Source organism: Ciconia boyciana, chromosome 1 (genome assembly GCF_034638445.1).
Source record: "Ciconia boyciana chromosome 1, ASM3463844v1, whole genome shotgun sequence".
In the NCBI taxonomy this organism is placed as follows: domain Eukaryota; kingdom Metazoa; phylum Chordata; class Aves; order Ciconiiformes; family Ciconiidae; genus Ciconia; species Ciconia boyciana.
The window spans coordinates 198,591,230-198,614,573 of record NC_132934.1 but is presented as its reverse complement, the minus strand read 5'-3'; the positions used below and the strand labels follow the sequence as shown (position 1 = coordinate 198,614,573).

Genomic DNA, 23,344 nt, shown 5'->3' with positions numbered 1-23,344 from the left:
ACAGTAAACAAACTTGCTTTTCTCCAGCAGAAGTACAATATTGACAAGCTGTAACCATTTACAGTTAGTTTGCAAAAACCATGCCAGGCTTTTAAAAGGTTTCACAGACATTATAAGACTTTACAGCATGAAAGGCTAAAGTTTGTGCAGCTGCAAGAATTGCCTTTGTCTATCTCCTACTTAAGGTATCAGATACTTTTAGCCAAACTGAGGTGGCTTAAAAGATACATCAGCTTTATTTTGTAAATGGCTTCCATATTCATAGATCCAGAGGGATTTTTGCCCCCGTGTATTTTTCCCAATGAGTAGCAAACATTTCTCTGCTGCCTCACCCTGAGTAGCTCAAAACCACATTACTGTACATTGCCAGGGCTGAGGTGAGCCACACCATCTCAAACGGGTGCAGGATACGCATGACAGCTATTCACCAACACTGCCAAATCACTGCAACTGCTCCAGTGCCAACTCACACAGTGCTTTAAGTAAGGGCACAGGGTTATTACATGAACTTACCTCAGAGGTGCCGCAGCACATCTACCCACCTACCGGGAGTATGAAATTATGCATTAGGTGCAGTGAAATGCTGGTGTCTTCACCAAAACATTAGTATCAACACACTCAGCCCAGCATGTAAAGTACTGCTGTTTGAAATTTGCAGGCAAATAAATACCCAAATAGTGTACCCTCAGAATTGCCACTGTTGCACAGTGAAAACATCGGATGCAACTGAACGCTTAAACCTCTATACTGTATCTTTCACGCCACACTGCTCTACAAATACTACCATGTTCTGCAAGGCTTACACAGGCAAAGTGTTTTACACTGAATCAACACTACTTTAAAATATACAGACTCTTTAGAGACTTTTCAGCTTGGAAGGAAACACAGCCAGACCCTGCTTAGGCTGGTAAAATCTGACAAGACCACATGACAAGGCGGTATATCTGCAGGGTGCAATAAGCTGCCCTTGAAAACGTACATGAATAGCTTTGCTGCCAAAACTTTCTTTGATATTAATGCACAAAGAAAAAAATAATTTGATGTTAGCATCCAAAGAGAATATATTAAAGGATATAATTGCTGTCAGCATATTTTAGCAATAACAAGCTGCAATAGCCATTGATATTCAGGTTAGTTTGCATTGTTTGCATTGTTTTGCATTAATAAAGACAAAACCTGATAGATATACAGCTTCTAAAGGATTTTGCTTTCTTTCTTACCTCCTCCTTTTTCTCTTCAGCACTGGGGGCTAAATTGAGGCTCAGCTGAGAGTGGCTGCTTATGCCACTGTCTTCATTTCCATCATCATAGTACACAGTTTGCACCGAGTCCTGGAAGCAAACCGGATTCCTGCCCAGCTTCAGCCCTGGTACCTCGACCCTCTCCTCGCTCTCCGATGAGCTCAGTGACAACGTGCTGTGATGGTTTGGGCACTGGAAATTCATATTGCACTTCACCTTCTCTGCAGTGGGACTTTGAGGCTTTGGAGTAGTCGGCCTGACCGGAACGTGAGGGTTTTCAGCTTCATATGTAAACTGCTGGGTAGCTTTTGGTTCATCCGAGTCCGAACAAAACACTTCATTGGGAAATGGACTAATGTCATTCAGCGTGGCTGATAAGCTATCAGAGTCTGGGATACCTGATGAAGTCCTGAGGCTTTTGTCTTCAGCAACAGCTACATTCATTTCAGCCTCTTTATCCTGAGCAACTGTGGGGCTTTGCAGACAAGGTGTTCCCGGCAAGGAAGCGTCTGGACTAGATACTGGGGAGGTGCATCTCTTTCTGTCATGATCCGTGCTGCTGGAAACCCTGCGGGAGTAGTCATCGTGCAGTCTGCTGTTCGACCTTGTTCTCTGGGACTGCTCGCTGGGAGAAGGAGCGGCCTTCTTAGGGCCATCCTTCTTCCATGCAGCATCTGTAACGTTACTGACAAGTTTCAAAACCCGGTCAAAATCCTTTGCCCTGATCGGGCTCTTCCATCGCTTGGATCTCCTCTCGGGGTTCCCACCAGTTTTGTCCAAGTCAGCAGAAGTAACACTCACAGTCCTTGTTGGCATCTGTTTGTCATTTGCAACCTTGAGGTCGGTGAGGTTTGAGGTGGACTTCCGTTTGAATGAGCTTTTTTTCAGAAAGTTCAAATTATCTGAACTTTTGCTTCTCCGATAAATGATCCTGTTGTTTTCAGAGTCTTTCACCAAAATTTCACAGATCTTTGGCTCTGCGATGACAGGTGATGTTGGCCTAGTACAGTTGTGATGACTCTGAACTTTATCCGTGTCTAGCAAGTTTATGCGGCCAGCACCATAAGCCCGCCTGATGCTGCGTGAGCGATGAGTATTCCTCAGGAAAGATTCATCGCTCTCCTCCGCATCAGAGCAGTCAGAAGCTAAACCATCCACTGCGTTCTGGAAATCATGTAGAGGCCCCGAATAGGAATACCTGTTAGTCTGAACTCTCACCACTGCCCCGTTCGACCTGTGTTTGCCTATGCCGTTCTCATTTAAGATGTCTGAGCATTCCCTTGTTTGAATTCCTTGGAGAACTGAAGATTTCAACTTCTTGAAAGATCCCATTTTTCTGATGGAAGACAAAGCATTCCACGTGGACGAGTTGCCCATCAAAACCAGAGAACGAGGCCTGTCAGAGCTGGAATTAGCCCGTTTCCGAGGGGTGGTGAAAAAGCGCATGATTTTGGAAGGGCTGAGCTTATCCTCTTGACTTTCCTCCTCATGACTGTTGCTGGTGCTGTATCCCCCATTATGACTGACACAGGTTGTCTGGTTTTGGGGCTCTTTATTATCCATAACTATACAAGTAACGGTGGTGCCATTTCCACAGCCATTCGGAAACGTTGTCATGCTTTCGATGCTGTACGCATGGAGATGGAGGCTGGGGTAGCTCAAAGCGACACTGCTGTCTCCACCAGCTGACCTCGCTGCCTCTCCTTCATCTGTTACACCTTGGTTTGTCTTGCTTTCACATCGACTGGGTGAGCTTAGCTCCTCAGGCTGCACTGCCTGCATCAGGAAAACAAAAGCAACCGTTAGACAAATTTCCTTACAAAGTCCTCAACTAAAAGAAGTTTCAGCCCCAGTGTAAAAAATAAAGGCATGCACAAAATGAAAGAGTACATTTTTGCTGAACAAAGGTGTGTTGCAGTGGTGGTTAGAAGACATACATAACTCCTTCAAAGTATAATTGCATTCATTAGCAATTTAAAAGACCAGAATAATTTCAATATGTACTTGTTTCTCTAATGCTTAATAAGCTAATAAATTCAGTATGACTACCACACCTGCCTTACAACACTAAATATAATCCACATACACACTTAGAGAGAGGAATCCCCAACAAAAGCACCAATCTGCCTCTTCACAGCGCTCAGCACTGGGCCCCAAGACACAGGAGAAGTTTCATCCAAAAAACCGAGCACATCCATCAAGTGCCACCTAATCCCCAAACAGTAGGCAAAGAAGAGGAAAACACACATTTTTTCCTACACTTGCTGCTCTTGGAATGCTGCATGACACTCGACTGTTTTGTCTGTCCCCTAGCAGGTAAACCTCAGACTCACATCAAGTGCACAGCAAAGTATTTTTCCCTAGCCAAAGAAAACAAGATTCAGAAGTACATAAAGCCAGAAGCTGGCCTATGCTGTCATGACAGCACGATGAAAACTTGAATTTGGAAGTGACTGGAGTCTCTGTGACTGGGATGTGCTGTATAAGGGATCTCCCTCTTAGCTGAGCGTGGGAGATCCAGCAGCCCAAACCACACTTCGGTGCTTGGGAAAGCTGTGTGGGGACCGCCAGCCATGCAGCCCCTGCCCTGGCCGGGGGTCTTTGCCGGGCAGGCGGGTGCTTGCACCACCATGCTACAGTGCCCAGAAACCACTGGGATGCCCAGTCCAAAGCTGGCACCAACTTAAAAACGAAGCTCATGGCACGGTTCTCTCTGCAAGGGCCAGTGGGATCTTCACAAACCTGCCACTGCCGGGGAGGGGGGTGGGGGGTGGGGATTCCTCTCCTACCCCCCCCGAAACGAGGAGAGAAAACGTACAGCTATGCGTGAGGGAGAGAGGTAGCCCCGGCCCCTTCTTTGTCTCCTTGCCACTCAAGTGGCCACGGGGGCTCCGAGGGCCAGCAGGGATGGGGGGTGGCCCTGGCAAGCGGAGGGGCCGGCGAGGCGGGGGGCCGGCGACAGAGCCCCGCAGCCTGCAGGGGATGCAGAACCCCGGCGGGGCTCTTCATCGCAGTACGACTGCAGCGAGCGGGCCCGGGGAGCAGCAGCAGCTCCCGCACAGGCAAACCCCAACCACCTCGTCAAGCGCGGGAGTTTTGGTGCTCGTCTCCACTGGTTTGAAGGCTGCTCCCTCCTGAGTGCACTTCAGAAGGAGTTTTGCCAGCCTCTGTCCCTCCGGGGATAAAAGGATTTTCTTGTGTTTCAGCGAGACGCCTGAAATCTCCCTCGTCGCTGTTTTTAATCCCCCTCATTCACAGGGTCGCGGCGGGAGCCTGCCGGGCTGCAAGGCAGAGCCGAGCCGAGCCGAGCCGAGCCGAGCCGAGCCGAGCCTGCCGCCGCCACCGCGGCACCTAGGGCCGGACAAAAGCCCGCCGGGCACCGAAACCTCGGCCTGCCCTTCTGCTCTTGTACCGCTCGCAAATTTCCACGCGGAAAAAAACCCATATAAGAACAATGAGAACAAGACGCTGCTTTCGGCAGGGAAGTTCCCAGAGAAAGCGGCTTTGGGAGAAACTGCACCTGAGCAGGCAGAAAGGCAGCGGGAGAGAGGCAGGGGAACAAATACAACGAAATGAAATGAAATGAAATGAAAAGATCCACTCACAGCGCGGAGTCTACAACAACTTCCCGCGATGCTGCCGCCGCTGCCGGGAGGCGACTCGCGGAGCAGCGCCCTTACCTGGGGGGAGCCGGGGGACCGCGACCGGCACCGGGACCGGGACCGGGACCCCGCCGCCGCCGCCCGTCCCCGCCGCCGCCTGCTCCCGCATCGCTATGGCAGCGGCGGCCGCAGCGGGGCGGAGGGAGGGGCGGGCGGGCGGGGAGCGCCGCGCTCAGGGGCAGCGCCGGCCGGGGGCGGTGGCCCGGCGGGGCGGGGCGGGGCGGGGCCGCCCGGGAACCCCCGGCCCCTCCGGCCGCCCCGCTCCGGGGCTGCCGGCCGCCCTCGGCCTCGGTCCTGGCCCCGCGAAGGGTCTGCTCCGCTCCGGCCGCCCCGACGTGACTCCCGCCGGGTCTCCAGCGCTGCCGCTTGCTGGAGGGAGCCTCCCTTCCCTTTGCCGGCTGCGGCGGCGATGCCCCGGTAGAAAGCACCCGGCCACACAAGGATGGCCGTGTTTAGTACCTTCGGCGTGCCACGCGTGCTTCCCAGCCTCGCTGCTCACTTCGCCTTTCTAGGTGCGTGTGCTCTGCTCACAGTTGGTTTTTGTCACGGGCACAGGCCTTGCGCGGGCTCTGCCGTGTAGCACGGCCTCCTGGCCAACACATGCACCGGTTCTCACCCTTCTCAAACACGGGTTTATTTATAAATATATAATTTATAACCTGCAGCTATAATCTGCAGGTTAAATAGCCCACCTCCTTACACGATATAAATGATCCTCCTAGTAAGCCCGAAGTAACTGAAAAAAGCCTCAGATCATCTGTCACTTTTTCACCCCAGCAAAGTATATTTAGTAGCTAGTTGTATATTTTATAACAAAACAATCCGCAACATAGAAATACATTTTCATTTCATATTTAAATTGGACTGGGGCCCCATTGCGTTTGTGGTGCCAAACACAAATTTCTTACTGGAGAACAAATCAGCATATTTTCCTAAGCGTGGTTTGCTTTACTAAGCTTAAAGACATACATGCTAGAAAAGAAGTTCTTGCCATCAGCAAGCTCCTTCAGATACTCACGCTTGGCTCCCAGGCTGTCTTTCAGTCCCAAATCTGGACAAGTTTTTGGTTTGTCACTGTTCCTCAGAGTTAACAGCAAGGACAGCATTTTATGCACAATCTGAGCAGTGTTCATAGACCACAAGGAAAATTTTGTGAGACGATGTCCTACAGGTCCATGTCATGACTCCTGACAAAGACCCATAACAACTGTCAGTCCTTGTGCAAATAGTTTATTGTCTAAAAATATTTCTACACTTGGACTGGAGCTGTAGACATAACTAAAACTGTTTTAATGTACCTCAGCTAAGACACAAAATGAAAATGGGACAACACAGAGTGCACGGCAGAACAGACACCCTAAAGAAGTAACGAAGGCCATCAGCCCCACTGCCTCTCCTCTGAGACTGGTGTGGCTGTACACGCTGTAATTACTTCTCTGGAGAGCAGTGTAGACATACTCTCAAAGGCAAGGTGTAGTTAGGGGATGAGGCAAACAAATGGGCTTAAGGGATGTAGGTCAAATGAGGTAGCAAATAACTCTGGGAGTGACCACGGGATTCTCCAACAGTCAGCAGCAGCAGCAGGCACAGCCTGCCACCAGCCCAGGTCTTGCTGGCCTCAGCTTTATGGTATGCCCCATGGAAGGAGTGAGTTTTGGTATGCCCCATGGAAGAATGACTCAAATGAGAGGGTAAAGTGGTTGCTTTACACTCTTCGGCATGGGAAGCAAAGGGGAAACAGAGATTAGGACTGGAAACACTGACACAGTATGGAGAGGGTCCATATGGACCATCGCTAGTGGTCTGTGTGAGCTTGGGACTACCTGGGGGAAGTTCTCAAGTCAGTGCAGACAAGAATTATCTGCTTCAGTCCATGGGAAAAGGAAGTCGCTGAAGGGGGACTCAGTGAAGGCACTGAAATGGCCAAGAGAATGACTGTAGCAGCACCATTAAGGGAAATACTATCTCATTTATATGAGACAAGGAGTGTATCAGAAGTTAACTTTAAAAACACTTTCAACAGGTCTTGTAAACTTGTATCGCAGCCTCCCTGGGTATCTCTAGGGGTCTGTGCTGGTCGCTTAAAAACTTCTAATAGCACTATTCAAACCTGCCTTTCAATGGATTTACGTTCCTATGTTCCTGCACGTTCCTTTCCATAAATATCCCAGCTATATCAATCACATTAATTTTTAATATCATTTTTAATCCACAAGCCCCCTCAGGGAAGGGAAGCCCCAATTCCTCCTGTGTCCTCTATCTACCAGCTGGACAAAAAGACAAAGCAGAAGAAATTATTGAGCTGAACTGAGCCACTAATTTGGGTCTCTCCTTTATCCAGCCAACAGTGTTTCTGAAACTTAAGAAATTCTGATAACTTTGAGATCTAAACCCTTCTTTTAAATATATTTGAAGCTCATCAGAAGGTTAAAAACTGCTTGAGGAGACAGAAATTACATGAGAAGGTACTGACAGACTAACGACATGCTCGCAAGAACTTAATTTTCTTAGAAAGCCACGCTAAAAAGCTCACTTTGATAATTAGGTAAGAATATCATTGTATGTCATAATTCCTATATGTCATTACATTTAATAAAGGAAATACCTAGAAAATTGCAATTACAGAGATAACAGTATTTAGTCAATTAGATATTTGTCAAGTTTCTAAAAGTAAATACTATAGTTTTGATCTTCCAGACTTGTTTGTCATGGATTTTCTCCTGGTAATACGCTAAAACCCCCTTCAAACTCTTGCAGCTTCATTGTGTCAGAGTCTGTCCTTCCACATCCCCGTATTACTTAGCGAAGCATGGATGCAGCACACTAAAGAGTGTGTCTGAGAACCGGATTAACTTCCTCCTCTACTGGAGACCAATAATTACCCAAATCTTTTCTTAATCTGAATTATTATTTTTTAAAGGCTGGGAAGTGTATGTAGTATTCACGTGCTTTCACACCACGGGTTAGTAAAGTGATGCAAGGCAAAATTTATCAACAGGACTGCCATGAGAAAGAAGGCAAATCACTCTTCTAACTATAAACTTGAATGCTTTCCAGTTTCTTACAAGATCTGCAGAAAAACAAGCCATAGTGTTTCGTGAAAGTTACACACCAAAGTTTCAGTAAATTAGTCCTTCATATATAAAGGTTTTTCTACAATACTAAAAAATCAAAATGTCATCCAAATTTCTGATTAAAAGAAGGTGCTTTTGAAGTGGCATTCCTGGCTGTTTTTCCAGCTTTTTTATTTCTTGAGAAGATTAACACTATTTGCCACTGAGCATGCTTGACAAGGTGTAAATAAGAACAAATTCATAGCACTCTCACAGGTATTTCTGAAAAACTGAGCTATGTACTGTGTTATTTACAGGCTAATAGTTTGACTCCAGATGAGTAACAAAGGCTGCAGTGAACTGAGAGGCAGCGCCAGCATGACATGTTATGGTTGACCAAGTACAGTAATTTATGAAGAGAACAACTCCAAGAGTAAATTCCAGATTGGTATATGCATGAGATTTTTAATAGTGCTTTGACAATGGTCATCACACTTACCGCAACAAAAATGAAGCGCTTGTTTTAGAAGCTCTAAGTCTGTAATTTAAAAGAGGTTTAATGCGCATGTGACAAGGAATGAGAAGGATTATTCCAAGTGTAATACAGGTGGGAAAGGATTACAAAAAATGTGACATGGGGAGAAAGAATATAGGGTTTTAATGATGAAGGAACAACCCCCCCCCAACTTTTAACAGGTAGTGATACATCTCTTAGCTTTCTCAGACTAGCAAAGTGCACATTTATGTAATAAGAAAGTCACTCACTTAAATCTGAAAAGTCTAAATGAGAGTGATTCTTTCTACTTAGTTTAGAAATCCTCTCTTCCACTCCCACAACTCTATTATTTCTTTCATGGTTCTTTTATAAATACTTTCTAAAAGTCTATTTTAAAGCAGTGATTTTTTTAAAAATGGTACTCAAAAGAGAGTACAAAAAAAGAGGCAAAAGGAATAATTTCAGGAAAACATAAAAGCATTTGTCCTACTTCAACAGCTATTGGGCAAGATGGCAAAGGAAGTGACTCTCTAAGACACAGTCCAAATTAATGAGTGACCAAATTTAATTATTAAGATGCAGGATTACTGAAATAAGAGATCCCTTTGCTTTAAATGACAGTGTCTTTTCCAGGCTGCAGTACATAGCTAATGCTCCAGTTCTGCAATTTGCACCTTCTTTTTACATCCCAGGCAAAGACTCTCCTGCAAGCAATTAACCTCCAAGGAATCTTTACACATTGACAGGTCCCACAAGGGGAATTAAGCTGAGTCATATATCTATTGAAGTTAAAGGCAACTCCCCCACCGACTTCAATGGGAGCAGGATCAAGATCTCAATTTGTTCAGTTTAGAAATGAGGGAAGAGTAGTATGTTTGTGTATGCAAGCTCAAGCTACCATAGGCTGCTAATTATTTTCATCTGTTTTATATATAAACTGTGTGAAATTATTGTAAGATTTTTCCATTTGTGTATACCTGCAACCAAATTAGTAATAATAAATTGAAAGGGATTTTCCAAATTCAAGACCTTTGTTATCTTGGCACTGAAAAAATCCATTCCAGAAAATGAATCATGTTGCTAAGGAAAACACTCAAAGGACAGCTTGGGTTAAATTGCTGTATTAACTTCTTAATTTGCCCAGTGAAAGTCACCATTGCCCTTATGTAGGAAGCTGGTATGCTACTTCTGAAAGGCCAGTTCCTGTTGCATTTACTTTGCTGCCAATAAAGGCAATTACTGACCGAAGTGAGAAAAGTTTATCCCAATTTGGTCTAAATCACAACACTCAACAAACTGTTTTTCCCTCTAATCTTCTTTTAAATGTGCTTTGCCGAGGCTGTTCTGCTGAGCTTGCTCAGCTCTGTTAAACACAGAGACCTAATTTAGGGAGAACACAATAGCCCAATGGAGTGACGCCATCAATGAAAAATGACCCTTGTGTACCAGGTTACCATTATCCCATCTCCGAGTTGCTCTTACTCACCCACCTACACCACTACAGCTGCATGCAACTTAATGATGGCTTCAGCCTTTCAGGCTGCTAGAATGCTATTTATAACCCCACGGGGTCCAACTGCGATGCTATTCTTTCTCCCCATCCTCAAGAGGCATTATTCAGACAGCATGACATGAAGAGATGGCTGGTACTACAGAAGAGCAGCTTCCAATAAACAGATCATTGTGTTTAAACATAAAGAAGACTTCCCATTACCAATTAGGAAGGCCGAATTCCACCTTAATTTTGCGTCTCACAAAGTGTAAGATGTAGGAAGGTAAAGGACCATGGAGATGTAAAATAGACAGAAATAATAAGAAAAAGAGATTAGTCAAAAATTCATTTTTTCTATACCATATATCTTTTTCTTTTTCTTTTTTTCTTGAAAAAAGTTGTATTAGACTTTCTGTTAGATGGATGTACATTAAAGTGATATGGACTAGTTGGGAGGAAAGGGTGCTATCTCAGAAAAAGAGTTGGGATTGTCCAACTCCACAGCCATTTGCTTTCTCTTCCTTCTCTGCTCTACCTGCCATCCCTTCCTATGTCATACCCCTCGCTGCAGCATCTGATGGCCCTACAGCCATTGTGTATTTATTTCCCTTGCTCGAAATAATAGCATGTAAAAGTGACTATTAAGAGCTCTTTATCAACCTTCTTCCCCACCCACTTAATTACCCTGCCATCCTGTCCTCTCTATTCAAAACTGCGGCCTTCCAAAATTACCTGAGGATACGAAGGTGCCTTGTTATGCAACCAGGAGGCCAAAATAAGTCAGTGGAAGAATAAATACATAGAGAAAGGGCCTTGAAGAGTTTGAGGGCTGAGGACCACCTGCAGCGGGTGTTTGCACCGCTCAGGCCAGGGGCTGAGGAGCTGGCGCACTTCATTCATTTTTGCATGTGAGCTGTAGCGTGGGGCTGTGCATGGGTTTATATGATTTTTGAGCAATGGTGCTTCTCCCTGGGCTTGAGGAGGAAGCACAAGCAGCACCCAACACTCGCTTAAATCATTCAGCTGTGCTGAAGGGAGCAGGGATGCATCAACACCGCAGATGGACAGTGTCCATCAGATACGAGAAAAGATGGAAATGCTTTAAAAGTGAAGCAGGTAGTGGACTTCATTAGGAATGATGCCACATCGGTAGAAATTACACAAAGTTATATAAGATCATCTTGCTTCTGATGCTTATTATAATAAAATAACAGGTCTCAGTAGAATAATTGGCCCAGCGTGATGCAACAGAAATACCCAACTGGTGATAGTGCAGCTGTGCACCTTAGGTAACTCTGTGCTGGCCAGGGCAAAAAGCCACAAGCAATTACAGCTTTTGATACGTTCATGAGGTCAGAACAGTGAATATCTCACTAAGATTTTAAAAAGGAGAAACAGGTAGCACTTAGGGGGAAGCATCAGGGTTTGTTGTTGTTGTTAATCAGTGGAGGCTTCTAGGCGGTCTGGATTCATGTGCTTCAAGAACCACACAGGTTTTTTTTCAATTAGTATCAATACTTTTCCTTGTTTAGTCTCTCTTTACAATGACAAACTTGCTGTCTTTGTTACAGTCTGAACTAAATTAACATTCATGGGCCCATTGCTTGTGCCAGAAGATTGAATTACCATCTCCCCCATGTTTCTCTTTCAGAAAAAAAAAAAAAAAAGAAATATTCTTGCTAATTCCACCTCTGGTTTGTCAATAACTTCTACTTTTTATTTGAATTTACTCTATCAAAAATGCTGTGGAATAGAAAAGCTAGAAAAACCAATTTGAACAAACTGGATACCAACGAAGTGCTACAACAACGTTTACATGCTGGGCCTTTTCAATAAAATACGTGCTCTGAATTTAGGCTGCCTGAAAACTTCAAAGCAATGATAAGCCTTTAACTAATAGTCATCCTTCTCTTTCTCTGCTGTTGTAGTAACTACCTTCTTCTTTATCACTAAAATCAAGAGTATTTTTTTTAAAACATGGATGATCAAATTTAAGCAAACTGACTGTCTATTTTGGCAGGAAAAGAAGTTACCTGATTTTAAAGATGCAGAAAACACACAATGCTGCTCACTTGAAAACTTGTTTGTCTGTACATGGAATCAGACACATACAAATTTATAAATTTTGGGCTAGCTTACTGGTCCTGTTAAAAACAGCCATACATACCGAATTAGATCTTTTATCAGCAGGATAGTCAAGGAAATCTCTTGCAGCCTGATGTTATTTGTAATATTATAATTGTTTCTAGGAAGCAATACAAATAATACATATTGACTGCCTCTATAAGATATTACAGCTGCACAAGTTAGGCAGATTTTGGTGGGAAATCAGAAGAGGATTGTTAAAGATCAGAACATTGGAATCATGCAAGTGTCTTCCTATTAGAACAGTGTGGAAGAAAACCTAACTTAATTAGCCTGAGATAGAATTCGTTATGTATATCTAAGGTACCAAATGGTATCATTGTCTGAAATAAGGGGGATTGGAACCAGTGCCCCAAGATACCTTTATGGCTCATACACCCATATTCCTATAAGTAGAGGTTAAACAACTCTGGATTTTACCAACCCTGAAAGTAATGGTAAATCATCTGAAAAAATGAAACCCCCATCTAAGGCAGGAAAGATGTCTTTATGACTGAGGCTGGGAAGAGGGATTCTGGATTTTGTTTCTCTCTGACCTTGGCAGTTCAGCATGCCTTTCTCAGCTTAAGTGCCATATGTGTAAAATAAGTGATGATAGGAGTAGTACCTTATAACCTATGGGCCTGCAAGGACAAATCCATCAATGCTTCTCTGGCACTTTGATGCTTACGGCGATGAGAGCTATAAAAAGTGTACGCACAAGAAAATAATCCATTATCTACCCATGCAGAGGACAAACCCTAAAGTCCAGTTTTTCAAAAGGAGTTCAGGCTAAAGTGCCTGTTTTAAGACTGAATTGCCTATTTTGATGATGGTCCATTAATCTTCTAAACTGGAGTTTGCAGATTTGACTGAAAATTTATGTCTCGTAAGAGCACAGAGTAGCTCTGAACCGGAAAGATTACACATTTCCTTACTACAAAAGTTAATTTACATTGGTGAGTTGTCTTTGCCTAAACATTGCAAACAGCAAAATGGACACTTCCGTTTCCATCAGTCACACTGTCCTTTTTAAAAAGACCTTGTTAAACTTCAGGTTAAGAAAATCTAACGAGAAAAACCTTAGCAGCCATTCCCTCAACACGCTGAGGTACATAATTAAAATACTAAGCTGGAGATGTGAGCCATGTTTCCAGCTCCAGTATGAAAGGGAGGCAGTTTGCACCAATTCTGTCCTAGGGTTGTCTTTTGTCTAAGCAATACTAAATACCTGAGTCAGATCTCTTCCCACCTCTCACTTTTCATGACATAATTCAACAAACTTTCTGTTTCTGTGCCAGGACTGGAACAGCTGCTTTGCTCTCTCCTGTTACCACATGCTCACCCAGAGATGCTGTTGCTCCCCATAGACCTCCTGCTGCTGTTCACATCATCTCCTTCATCTACCTGGTCTGTATGGACAAAGGTAGAAGTGATGGCTCGAGCCAGCCTAAGAGCATGCCACCACCTAAAGGGAGAGATGCTGGACCTCCCTTCTGCTTTTTCCTGCCAGGCTGTGAGTTGAACCAGCTCCCCCGGCTGCACTCGAGCTGTTGCAGGGCAGGAGGTGGAAGTAAGCATCCAAGGGCAGGGAGGAAAGCGCAGGAAGGCAAATGGAAACTCCTCCTTCCACAAGCAACGGGACTCCTGAAATGGCTCCAGACTTGCCATTTGTCTCAGGAGCTGCCCAGGAGTGCTGTGAATGGGAAAGGGCTGGGGGAACATGGAAGTGCCCTCAGCTTATTTCCCATGTGTTGTGTTTCAAAGCCATAGAGTGCCAGGACGTGTGGATGTGAGGTGGGTGTGCGGGTGCTGGTACTGGATGGGTGTCTGTAGGGGGTTCACAAGAGAGACACAAAGAAACACAAATTCTGTGACAACATCCCAAACAGGAAATATTTTTAAGTATGTTCTCTGGAAAAGCAGGAAAATACTTTCTCCAGAAAATGGTTAATTGAATTTCTTAGGTAGTGCTGTTGTGTCAAATTCAGAGATTAAAATCAATCATTAAGGTAAATTGAGATTTCAGTCTGCTTTACATTCAAGCTCTGATTCAGTTTCAATTCCAGCTTCACCACAAAAATAATGCAATATAGTCCCAGTGCAAGGACATTGGGATTGCTCTATACCTCAAAAAAAACGTTTGTAAAATAACTCAGTAAAGATGCCATCTAACTCTTTTTTGATGCAGAGAAAATTTTGGCAGGCCAATCTATGCTTGATTAGTTATTCAGTCTCATTGGTAGGACGAACACTGTGTAGAGGCTAACCTTTAGTATCATGCTGAAATCAGTTGGTTTAAAGCCTGTTGTCACCAGTCTCTGCAGCAGCAGGGAACAGGGCCTCCCCGTCCAGCGCCTGCAGCCAAGCCATATGCAGCATATGTTCAGCTGGGCCACTGGTGACACCCCCTGTCAGCATCTGGTAATTTTCCTAGCAGGGACAAGATTTACATGAAAGCTTTAACTCTGAAAGTCCCGAAGAGCCACAGAAAAATACATTCCAGAATAATTGTTTTAACCAAAGAGTCAGAGGTGCACCTTTATAACAAGCCAATTTCAGCTGGCTGTAGTATCAGCTTTATACTTCACCATACCAGGCCAAGAGAAGATGCTTGATTTATCAGAAATCCTGCTATCGTTCAGCTGATAAACAGCTCCCGTTCAGTGTTCAGCCCTCAGAGCCACAGGTACTGCTGCCTGAGAAACACTGAAATAACAGCCATCCTGCTCCATGCACAATATTCTACGTCTTGACTTTCCAACATGTAAGCAAAATACATCATACAAACACTTGGAAATGATTCAAAATTGCCTATTACATTTTTCATTGTTCTGAAGTCTAAGAAAAGGGGGACAGAGGGAGTTCAGGCTCTCTGGAGGAGAAAATCCTTCCAAAGGTTTGCAGTAAGACATAGCAACTTCTAATAAAGCATTCAATATCCTAATGAAGCATAGTCACTCTTCTCACCAGTCTTGCTTCTCTCATTGCTTAGGGCACCAAAGCTACAACACTGTTACTAGTAGAAACCAACATGTAATTTTTAGCCAAATCTCATTTTACTGGAACCTCTAAGCTTTTGAGAGCTTATTATTCCAGATTTAACCTGGTATTAAATGAGAGGAAAGTGAAATCCAGGCTTTACAGCAAGTATTAAACAGCTTTGCTAGCACATAGTAATGAAAGGGAATTAGCATACAACCAACCCCAGCCTCTTTTCCCCTAAACCAGGATCTGTTTTCCCAGGGAGGATATTGAGTACTTGTGACTACTTTCTGCTGCAATATTCTTACATGGGATCATGTGGTGCCTTCATCCTACACTGAAAGTTTTGGAAAATACTTCACTGGCATCAGCAGTCCACTTTTGTTCCCATAAACTTCTACCCATTTCCCCATTTTCTTTTAATGGGTAAACAACTCTTAACTTCTTAGTGTTGCTAGCTTAGCTGATTGTGCTTAAAGTTACACAGAAACCTCTCTAATTTACTAAAGACTCTTAAAAGCTCAGTTTTGTTAGGGTTTTTTGCTTATTCCCCAGAAAAGCACAGCAGCCAACTTGACAGCCATTACTCTGAGAAAACTGGCAGTCAGCAAGTTGCTTAATCCTCAGTCTACTTACGTACTGATTTCATACCCCGATTTCAGTTACAGTACATTGCCAGAGCTGTGATCTTGCAAAAATTTTACCTATGTGATTCTCTGCTATTGCACGCTTAAAAAAATCACACCGATCTCAAGAGATAATCCACACATAAATGTGTGCACAACTGGTAGTTAACTTGTGGGAGTGAGGGCAAAGGCCAACAGCGTGATTGCTCATTTTGAAAAGAAACGGCTATTAACACACAGGTGTGTTTGAATTAAAGTGAGATTCCTCCAACAGTCCCTAGAACAGAACTGTGCCTTGCTCTCTGGCCAACCTTAAGTATAAGTCTGAAAGCAAAATTCAGGTTTAGTTTTTAGTTCCTAATTGCCACTATTTGCAGGTGATACCAGGAGCAAAATCAAAGAGCACCTCCTTGCTTGCCTGCCATGGCAGGGTGTTGAACAGGGAAGGCAGGGGATGCCTTTTTGGAAGTGATTTTCCTTGCTTGTAGATGGAATTAAACCCCATTACTTAAAGGTTTCAGGTCCTGTCTTTTTCCTTGCAAACAATGGAAGATTATGGTCTTCATCTGCATATTAAACAGGCAGAGTAGGTTTTTAGAAACAGTATGTTACAGCACTTCTTCTGTGCCAAATACACCTGAATTTACCACACAGACCAATGCCACACTCTTCTCCCGAAACAAGTTTCAGAGAAAGAGTAATAATTACTACTGTAGTTTGCACAGGCTACACCACATCTTGGTCTCACTAAGATACATTTGGCCACTAAATATTTCTCCTGGCTTCCCCAAATGTAAGCAACAGATCACCCTTTGGCAAAGCCTACCTTTCAAAATGCCCGACTCCCAGCGCAGGACAGCGCTCCAGCCCAGCGCCACCGGTGACAACGCACCGATGCAGGCAGCGCCCGTGGCTCTGCTCTGTGGCTGGGTGAGCTTCTGCCCAAAGGGCTCCAGAAAGCTGGGGTAATGCCAGGGAATCTGCCGCCCGACGCCACTGCCAGCGGGATCCCCTTGAAGTCGCAGTGCACAAAGTGCCCTGTTGTACAGTGCGTGAGCGCAGCGACGAATAATGCCCAAATGGCTTTGCTAGATGAACTGCACAGATTATCTGCAACTGTAAGAAACCACCTACACTTTAACAGAGGGGCAAAGCACACTGCAGCCAACACACAAAAGATTAAATATTAGTCTCCGTCATGGTTTTCCACTTAACTGGAACAGCTAATAAAGCCATAATTGTAAAACGTAATTAATTACCACCATACATACTTAAATGTTTATGTCTTCCAGCAGCCATTAACTACGAGATCTGTTGTTCTGGGTAAGATTTAATCTAAATGTATGAAAATCCATTGCACAAAATATTGCCCAGTTACAGTATGAACGTTGTTCCAGAAAACCTGTTTGGTTTTTGAAAGAGCCTGTTGTTGCCCGGATTCAGGGCTCAGTCCTGTGAGGTGCTGAGCACCCTGTAAGCCCTTAAATGCCACTGGGGGGGAAAGGGACTCAGCATGGTCCAGAAGCAGTCAGCACCTTGCGGGACTGAGTCTTAAGTTAATATATAACAAACGGCTGCACAGCGGTGTGTGAAATCAGCAAGTTAAACATACACTTAAAATAACTGTAACAGAAGCAAGCATATTTACAGGCGCTTTTCATTAAGATCTTGTGCTGAATAGTCTCATATGCGGCATTCCTAGATATTTACCATATGAAAGCAAAGGTTTGGGGAGTGTTCTGATGAAAGTAAAATTAAGCAGTCGAAGCAGAAATAACCTAAAGTTGCAACCAAAGACTTCTAGTTAAATATTGTGCAAACTGTGAGTTGGTTATCGGCTGGAATATACCCTGAGCAAGCTGCACCTGACAGCGTGGACAAAATGGATGATCCAGACTGGCACATGCTAAATATACATCCGCAAAAATGAAAATAACAAGGAACCTCAAAACTTTACCACCCAGCTCTAGTATTTGCAGGTGTCAGCAGCAGAACCAAATGCCAAAATCATACGTGGTCATACCTGGTCATTTACTGTAACAAATGAAAGAGGCAGAAATCAAAGGTATAATTATGTCTTTGGGAGCTGCAAAGCCCCACAGGAAAGTAACCGGGTGTGCAGAAGGCACTGCAGGTGGGGAGCTGAGCTATGCCAGCGGCAGAACACCACAGTGCGGAGAACCGTAGATACATGCCTGCCAGAAAGATGGGACCTGCACTTCCCTGCTTTTGCTGCCTGGTGTAGAGGGGGAGCAGCTACACTTTCCTGCAGACCCACATTTATCCTGAGAGCCTGGCATCACATACAGAAATGTAGAATGCCCCTGGCTTTGTGCTCTCCAGTCAGAAGGACCTGTACAGCTCCTTCCTACATATCCCTATACAGAACACAAAGTAATATATAACAGAAGATCTGCTAGAATGGGATTCGATCTTCTCTTTTCCTCCCCAGAAGAAATAGCAACTTCCAACTGCATTTTTTTCTGAATTAATGTAGCAAGATCTGGAGAATAACTGCAATCATCATGAATGCAAGAGAACACTAATTCAAAGAGAAATTAATTTCTGTCTTACATTTCTTGGAGTTATTCTGTGAATAATCACAAGGAGAATTTTTAATGGCAATATTACATTCATTTCTTAAAAGTAGAAATGCCAACAGATTTCCTTAATAATAGATTTACATATCCAAGATAATTTTCCAAATCTAATTAATAATTTATAATGAGGTATGAGGCTTCATATATGTCTCATGCAATAATTTGAAATTCAGATATTATTGAATTCCCAATTATTAGTTACATTCATTTTAGCTGAAAGCTCTGCTGGAATCTCAGTACCAAGAAAATTAACTATATGAGAGTATGAAGACAGAATTACAACTCCACCATGTTTGACTTACTTACACTCAAAGCCTTCAGTGAAAAGGAGGAAGCTAGGTTCTCACAGCCATACTCTTCTTGTGCAAGGCTGGACTTTTACCATTTTAAGCCTTCTGAGTCAGATACAAGGTCCACTAAAGTTAAGGGGATTTTCCTCTGCTTCTATAAATCTTTAAGTAAAGATTATCATAAAGGCTAAATCCAAGTAATTTTCTTAGTCTCAAATCACTCATCAGGGTGCTCATCTAGGATGTTGCCGTATGAATGCTGATTTTGATCATGGTCGGGGGGGGGAGGGGGGAGTGAAGAAAATAGCACATCTTGCTTTGTGGTTTGAAATTTTAGGAGAAACTGAAATGTAAATAATACTACATGGCACAAGTTGATCTCCAGGTGCTTCACAAGTGCAAAGAGAAGGATTCAGATCACCCAGGAAAAATAAAAATAACAAACAACAGAGACACAAATGTGATAAATGCCTTTTCTTGCAGTTTCTGGTATTCCTGCCCATGAAACCTTGCTTATGCTTAAGATATCAAATGCTGTTGTAGAAGACAGACCGAAGTTCAGAGAGCTATATGACACTTAACTTTCTGGCAAGACTAGCAGCAAAGTCCAGTCCAGTTTTGGCAACTCAGTAACTGAAATGTCTTGATGAGGTTCCTGCTTAGGGGACAATAGATCATTATATTTGTACCTGAATTGTACCTGCAATCTCAGAATCTCCAAGCACTTTACAAACTTGAGTAAGTTAAACTGTCTGTGTGTATGAAGCCTGTTACAACATTTTCAATTTTTTTTCAGAAATTTCCTTTAAATTTTGAGCGTTTCAGATTTTGACCTGATGATTTGAGATACTGACATCCAAAACATGAAGTAGTGAAAATACAAATGCAGTGTTCAGTTTTTGGTGAAGAATATCATGGAGAATAATCTCCAGAACAAAGAACAATCAACAGAGCAAACTTGTATAAAAAAAATTATTTAATGCAAATTTCAAGAGTTGATTAGGACAGAAGCAACCAAAACAGCAAAAGGAACCTACAGAAGGCCAGCAATCAACCAGTCAGAATAACCTGGTTCAAAATTACCAGGAAATCAGAACTATCCAGGCCTAATGAGCTAATTTTTAGAAGTGCAATACACTGTACTAGTTCCATTCTATGCTGTTGTATCCAGGTTTGTACTATAAACTATGAATGCATTTATTCCCAAAATGAGTGGGATTTAGGGGCTTATGTTACCTACACAAGTCAAAGCAGAAATAGGGCAAATACATTGCAATGGAAAGTAACTTCCTTGTCCTAGAACAATTTTTACTGTCTGAAATTGTGACAAAGAGGTTTCAAATCACTACCAAGAGAAACATAAATATCTGGCTTACTGAGATCTAAGCACAGAAACTGAACAAATGTCCAATTGGGTGGTGTCTAGCAGATTTATATGTTAGATGTGAGTACCTACCATTCACAGAATAGCAGGTTGGGTTGAGGTTGGAAGGCACCTCTGGAGATCATCCAGTCCAACCTCCCTCGCAGAAGGGTTGGTGTTGGAAGGCACCTCTGGAGATCATCTAGTCTAACCCCCCTGCTCAAAGCAGGGTCAGCTAGAGCAGGTTGCTCAGACCTGTGTCCTGTCAGGTTTTAAATAGAGTTTTTTGGAGTCTCCAAGAATGGAGGCTCCACAACCTTTCTGGGCAGCCTGTTCCAGTGTTTGACCACTCTCACCATATTCTTTTTCTTCTTCACATTTCTTCTTCTGCTTAAATGAAATTTCCTGTATTTCAGTTTGTGCCCATTGCCTCTTGTCTTTTTACTGGATTCCACTGAGAAGAGTCTGGCTCTGTCCTCTTTATCCTCTTTACCCCTTCACTCCCATCAGGTATTCATCCATGTTAATGAGATCCCCCTGAGCATTCTCTTCTCCAGGATGAACACTCCCAGCTCTCTCACCCTCTCGTCATATGTCAGATGATCTAGTTGGTGTATCAGGTACTCCTTCCAGTTTTGTATCCTCTGCAAACTTGCTGATGGTGCACTCTGTCCCATCATCCAGGTCATTAATGATGATGATAAACAGTATTGGCCCCAGTACTGACATCTGAGGTACACCACTAGTGACTGGCTTCCAGATGGACTTCATGCCATTGACCACAAGTCTTAGAAGCCAGCAGTTCAGCCAGTTTTAAATCCACCTGACTATCCACTTATCTAGTCCATTCTTCATCAGTTTGCCTATAAGCATGTTACCAGAGACAGTGTCAAAAGTCTTGCTAAAATCCACTGCTCTCCCCTTGTCCACTGAGCTGGTCATTTTGTTGTAGAAGGCTACAAAGTTGATTAGGCATGATTTCCCCTTCATAAATCCATGTTGACTACTCCCAATCACTTTCTTGTCCTTCATATATTTGGAAATGGCTTCCAGAAAGATTTGATCCACCTCCTTCCTGGCGACTGAGCTGAGGCTGATTAGCGTGCACTTTCCCAGATCCTCCTTGTTGCCCTTCTTGAAGACAGGAGTGACATTTACTTTCTTCCAGTCTTCAGAAACCTCCCCCACTCACCATAACCTTTCAAAGATCATCATGGTTGGCTTTGCAATGATGTCAGCCAGCTCCATCAGTGCTCATAGATGCATCCCATCAAGTCCCATGGACTTGTGCATTCAGCTTTATTTAAATGTTCCCTGAACTGATCCTTACTGACGATAAGTCTTCCTTTCTCCATGTGTTCCCACTCAGGGCCTGGGATTGCTGAAGCCTGGTATTACCAGTAAAGACCAAGGTGAAGAAAGCACTGACTACCTCAGCCTTCTCCATGCCCTTTGTCTCCAGGTCCCCTGCCACATTCAGCAGTAGGCCCGCATTTTCTCTGGTCTTCCTTTTACTGTTGATACATTTAGTGAAGCCTTCTTTGTTGTCCTTTATGTCCCTCACCAGATTCAGTTCCCAGTGGGCTTTGCCTTTCCTAATCCCATCCCTGCACGCTTGGACAGTGTTTTTGCATTCCTCCCAGGTCACCTGCCCCTGCTTCTACCTCTTGGTGGTGCATTGACCTTGGCTGGCTGCCAGATGCCCACCCAGCCACTCTCACTACCTCTCCTTACAGGACAGGGGGAGAAAATAAGATGGAAAAGCTCATAGGTCAAGATAAAAACAGGGAGATAACTTACCAATTACTGTAATGGGCAAAACAGAGTCCAGTTGGGGAAAATTAATGCAATTTATTCCAATTAAAATAGGTTTGGATAGTGAGAAACAAAGACAAATTAAAACAACACCTTCCTCACATGCCTCCCTTTTTTCCAGGCTCAGCTTCATTCCTTCATTCCCCACTCTTCTACCCCACCCTGCCCAAGTGACGCAGGTAAATGGGGGATTGTGGTGAGTTCTGGCAGTTTGTCTGTGCTGCTCCTTCCTCCTCACACCTCTCCCCTGCTCCAGCATGGGTCCTTTCCATGGGCTGCAGTCCTTCAGGATCAACCTGCTCCAGCATGGTTCCTCCATGGGTCACAGTTCCTGTTAGGAGAACGTGCTCCTGTGTGGGCTCTCAAAGGGCCACAGTTCCTTCAGGAAATACGCACTTGCTCCAGGGTGGTCCTCTCCATGGCCTGCAGTGTGGATACCTGCTCCACCATAGTCTCTCCATGGGCTGCAGGGGAATGTCTACTCTGGCACCTGGAGCACCACCTCCCCCTCCTTCTTCTCTGACCTTGGTGCTCATGGGGCTGTTTCTCACACTTTTTTCCTCACTCCTCACTGTCTGTGCAGTGTTTTGCCCCTTTCTTAAATACGTTTTCCCAGGGGCACCACTAGCTTCCCTGATGGGCTCAGCTGTGCCCTGCAGTGGGTGCATTGTGGAGCCGGCTGGAACCGTCTGTGTCTGACATGGGGCAGCCCCAGCCTCTCCTCACAGAAACCACCCTGCAGCCCCCCACTGCCAAAACCCTGCCATGTAAACCAAATAAATACACTCTTGTATGCTTCCATGTGATGTTTGAGTTCTGTCAGGAGCTCCTTGCTCATCCATGCAGGCCTCCTGCCATCCTTGCTTGATTTTCTGCTTGTTGGACTGGACCATTCTTGAGATTTGAGGAAGAGGTGATTCTTGAAAGTCAACCAGCTCTCTTCTCTCCAGGATGTTCTCCCATGGGACTCTTCCAAGTAGATTCCTGAAGTGGCCAAAGTCTGCTCTCTTAAAGCCCAGGGCTGTCATCCTGCTATTTGTCCTGTTTCCTCCTCTCAGGATCTTGTACTCCATCACTACTGGTCACTGCAGCCAAAGCTGCTCCCAGCCTTCACACCTCAACCAGATCTTTCTTGTTTGTAAGCGTAAGGAGGTCCAGCAGAGTGCCTTTCCTCATTGGCCTCTCGGTCACCCATGTTAGGAAGTTCTCCTCAGTGCACTCCTGGACTGCTTGTGCCCTGCTGTGTTGTCCCTCTGGCAGATATGGAAATGATTTAAGCTCCCCATGACAACCAGGATTTCAATCACATGATGGTTTAGCATCTGGTAAAATTCATGGTGGCTGCAGAATTTCTGCCCTTGATTGCTACTAGGTGGAAATCTGTTACATTTTCAGAGGACCATTCCCTCTCTGGAAGCTACTGTTACTTTTTACAGGCACTGCCAGCAGTCTCAACCAAAGCAAAGAAGGCTTCAGAAGGCTTGGACGCTAAACACACTGCTAGGAGTAATATGTTCATACTGGTGATCTGAGTTTAGGCATGTTAATAAAACAATGCAAGGAATACTCACTCATGTTTTCCATGCTGTATATGTTC

General features: G+C 44.1%; 1 protein-coding gene across 1 annotated transcript in view; it reads right to left on the bottom strand.

Annotated features, from left to right (window-relative positions):
* Nucleotides 1–4,916, bottom strand: part of SPATA13 (spermatogenesis associated 13) — a 51,004-nt gene extending 46,088 nt beyond the window's left edge. The window contains exons 1-2 of the mRNA XM_072854906.1: nt 4,847–4,916; nt 1,221–3,017 (exon numbers count right to left, since the gene is read on the bottom strand). Of these exons, the coding sequence (XP_072711007.1) occupies nt 1,221–2,858 (1,638 nt within the window). The 5' untranslated portion in view covers nt 2,859–3,017; nt 4,847–4,916. The remainder of the gene's footprint in view (nt 1–1,220; nt 3,018–4,846) is intronic.
* Between the last annotated feature and the right edge of the window lie 18,428 nt (nt 4,917–23,344).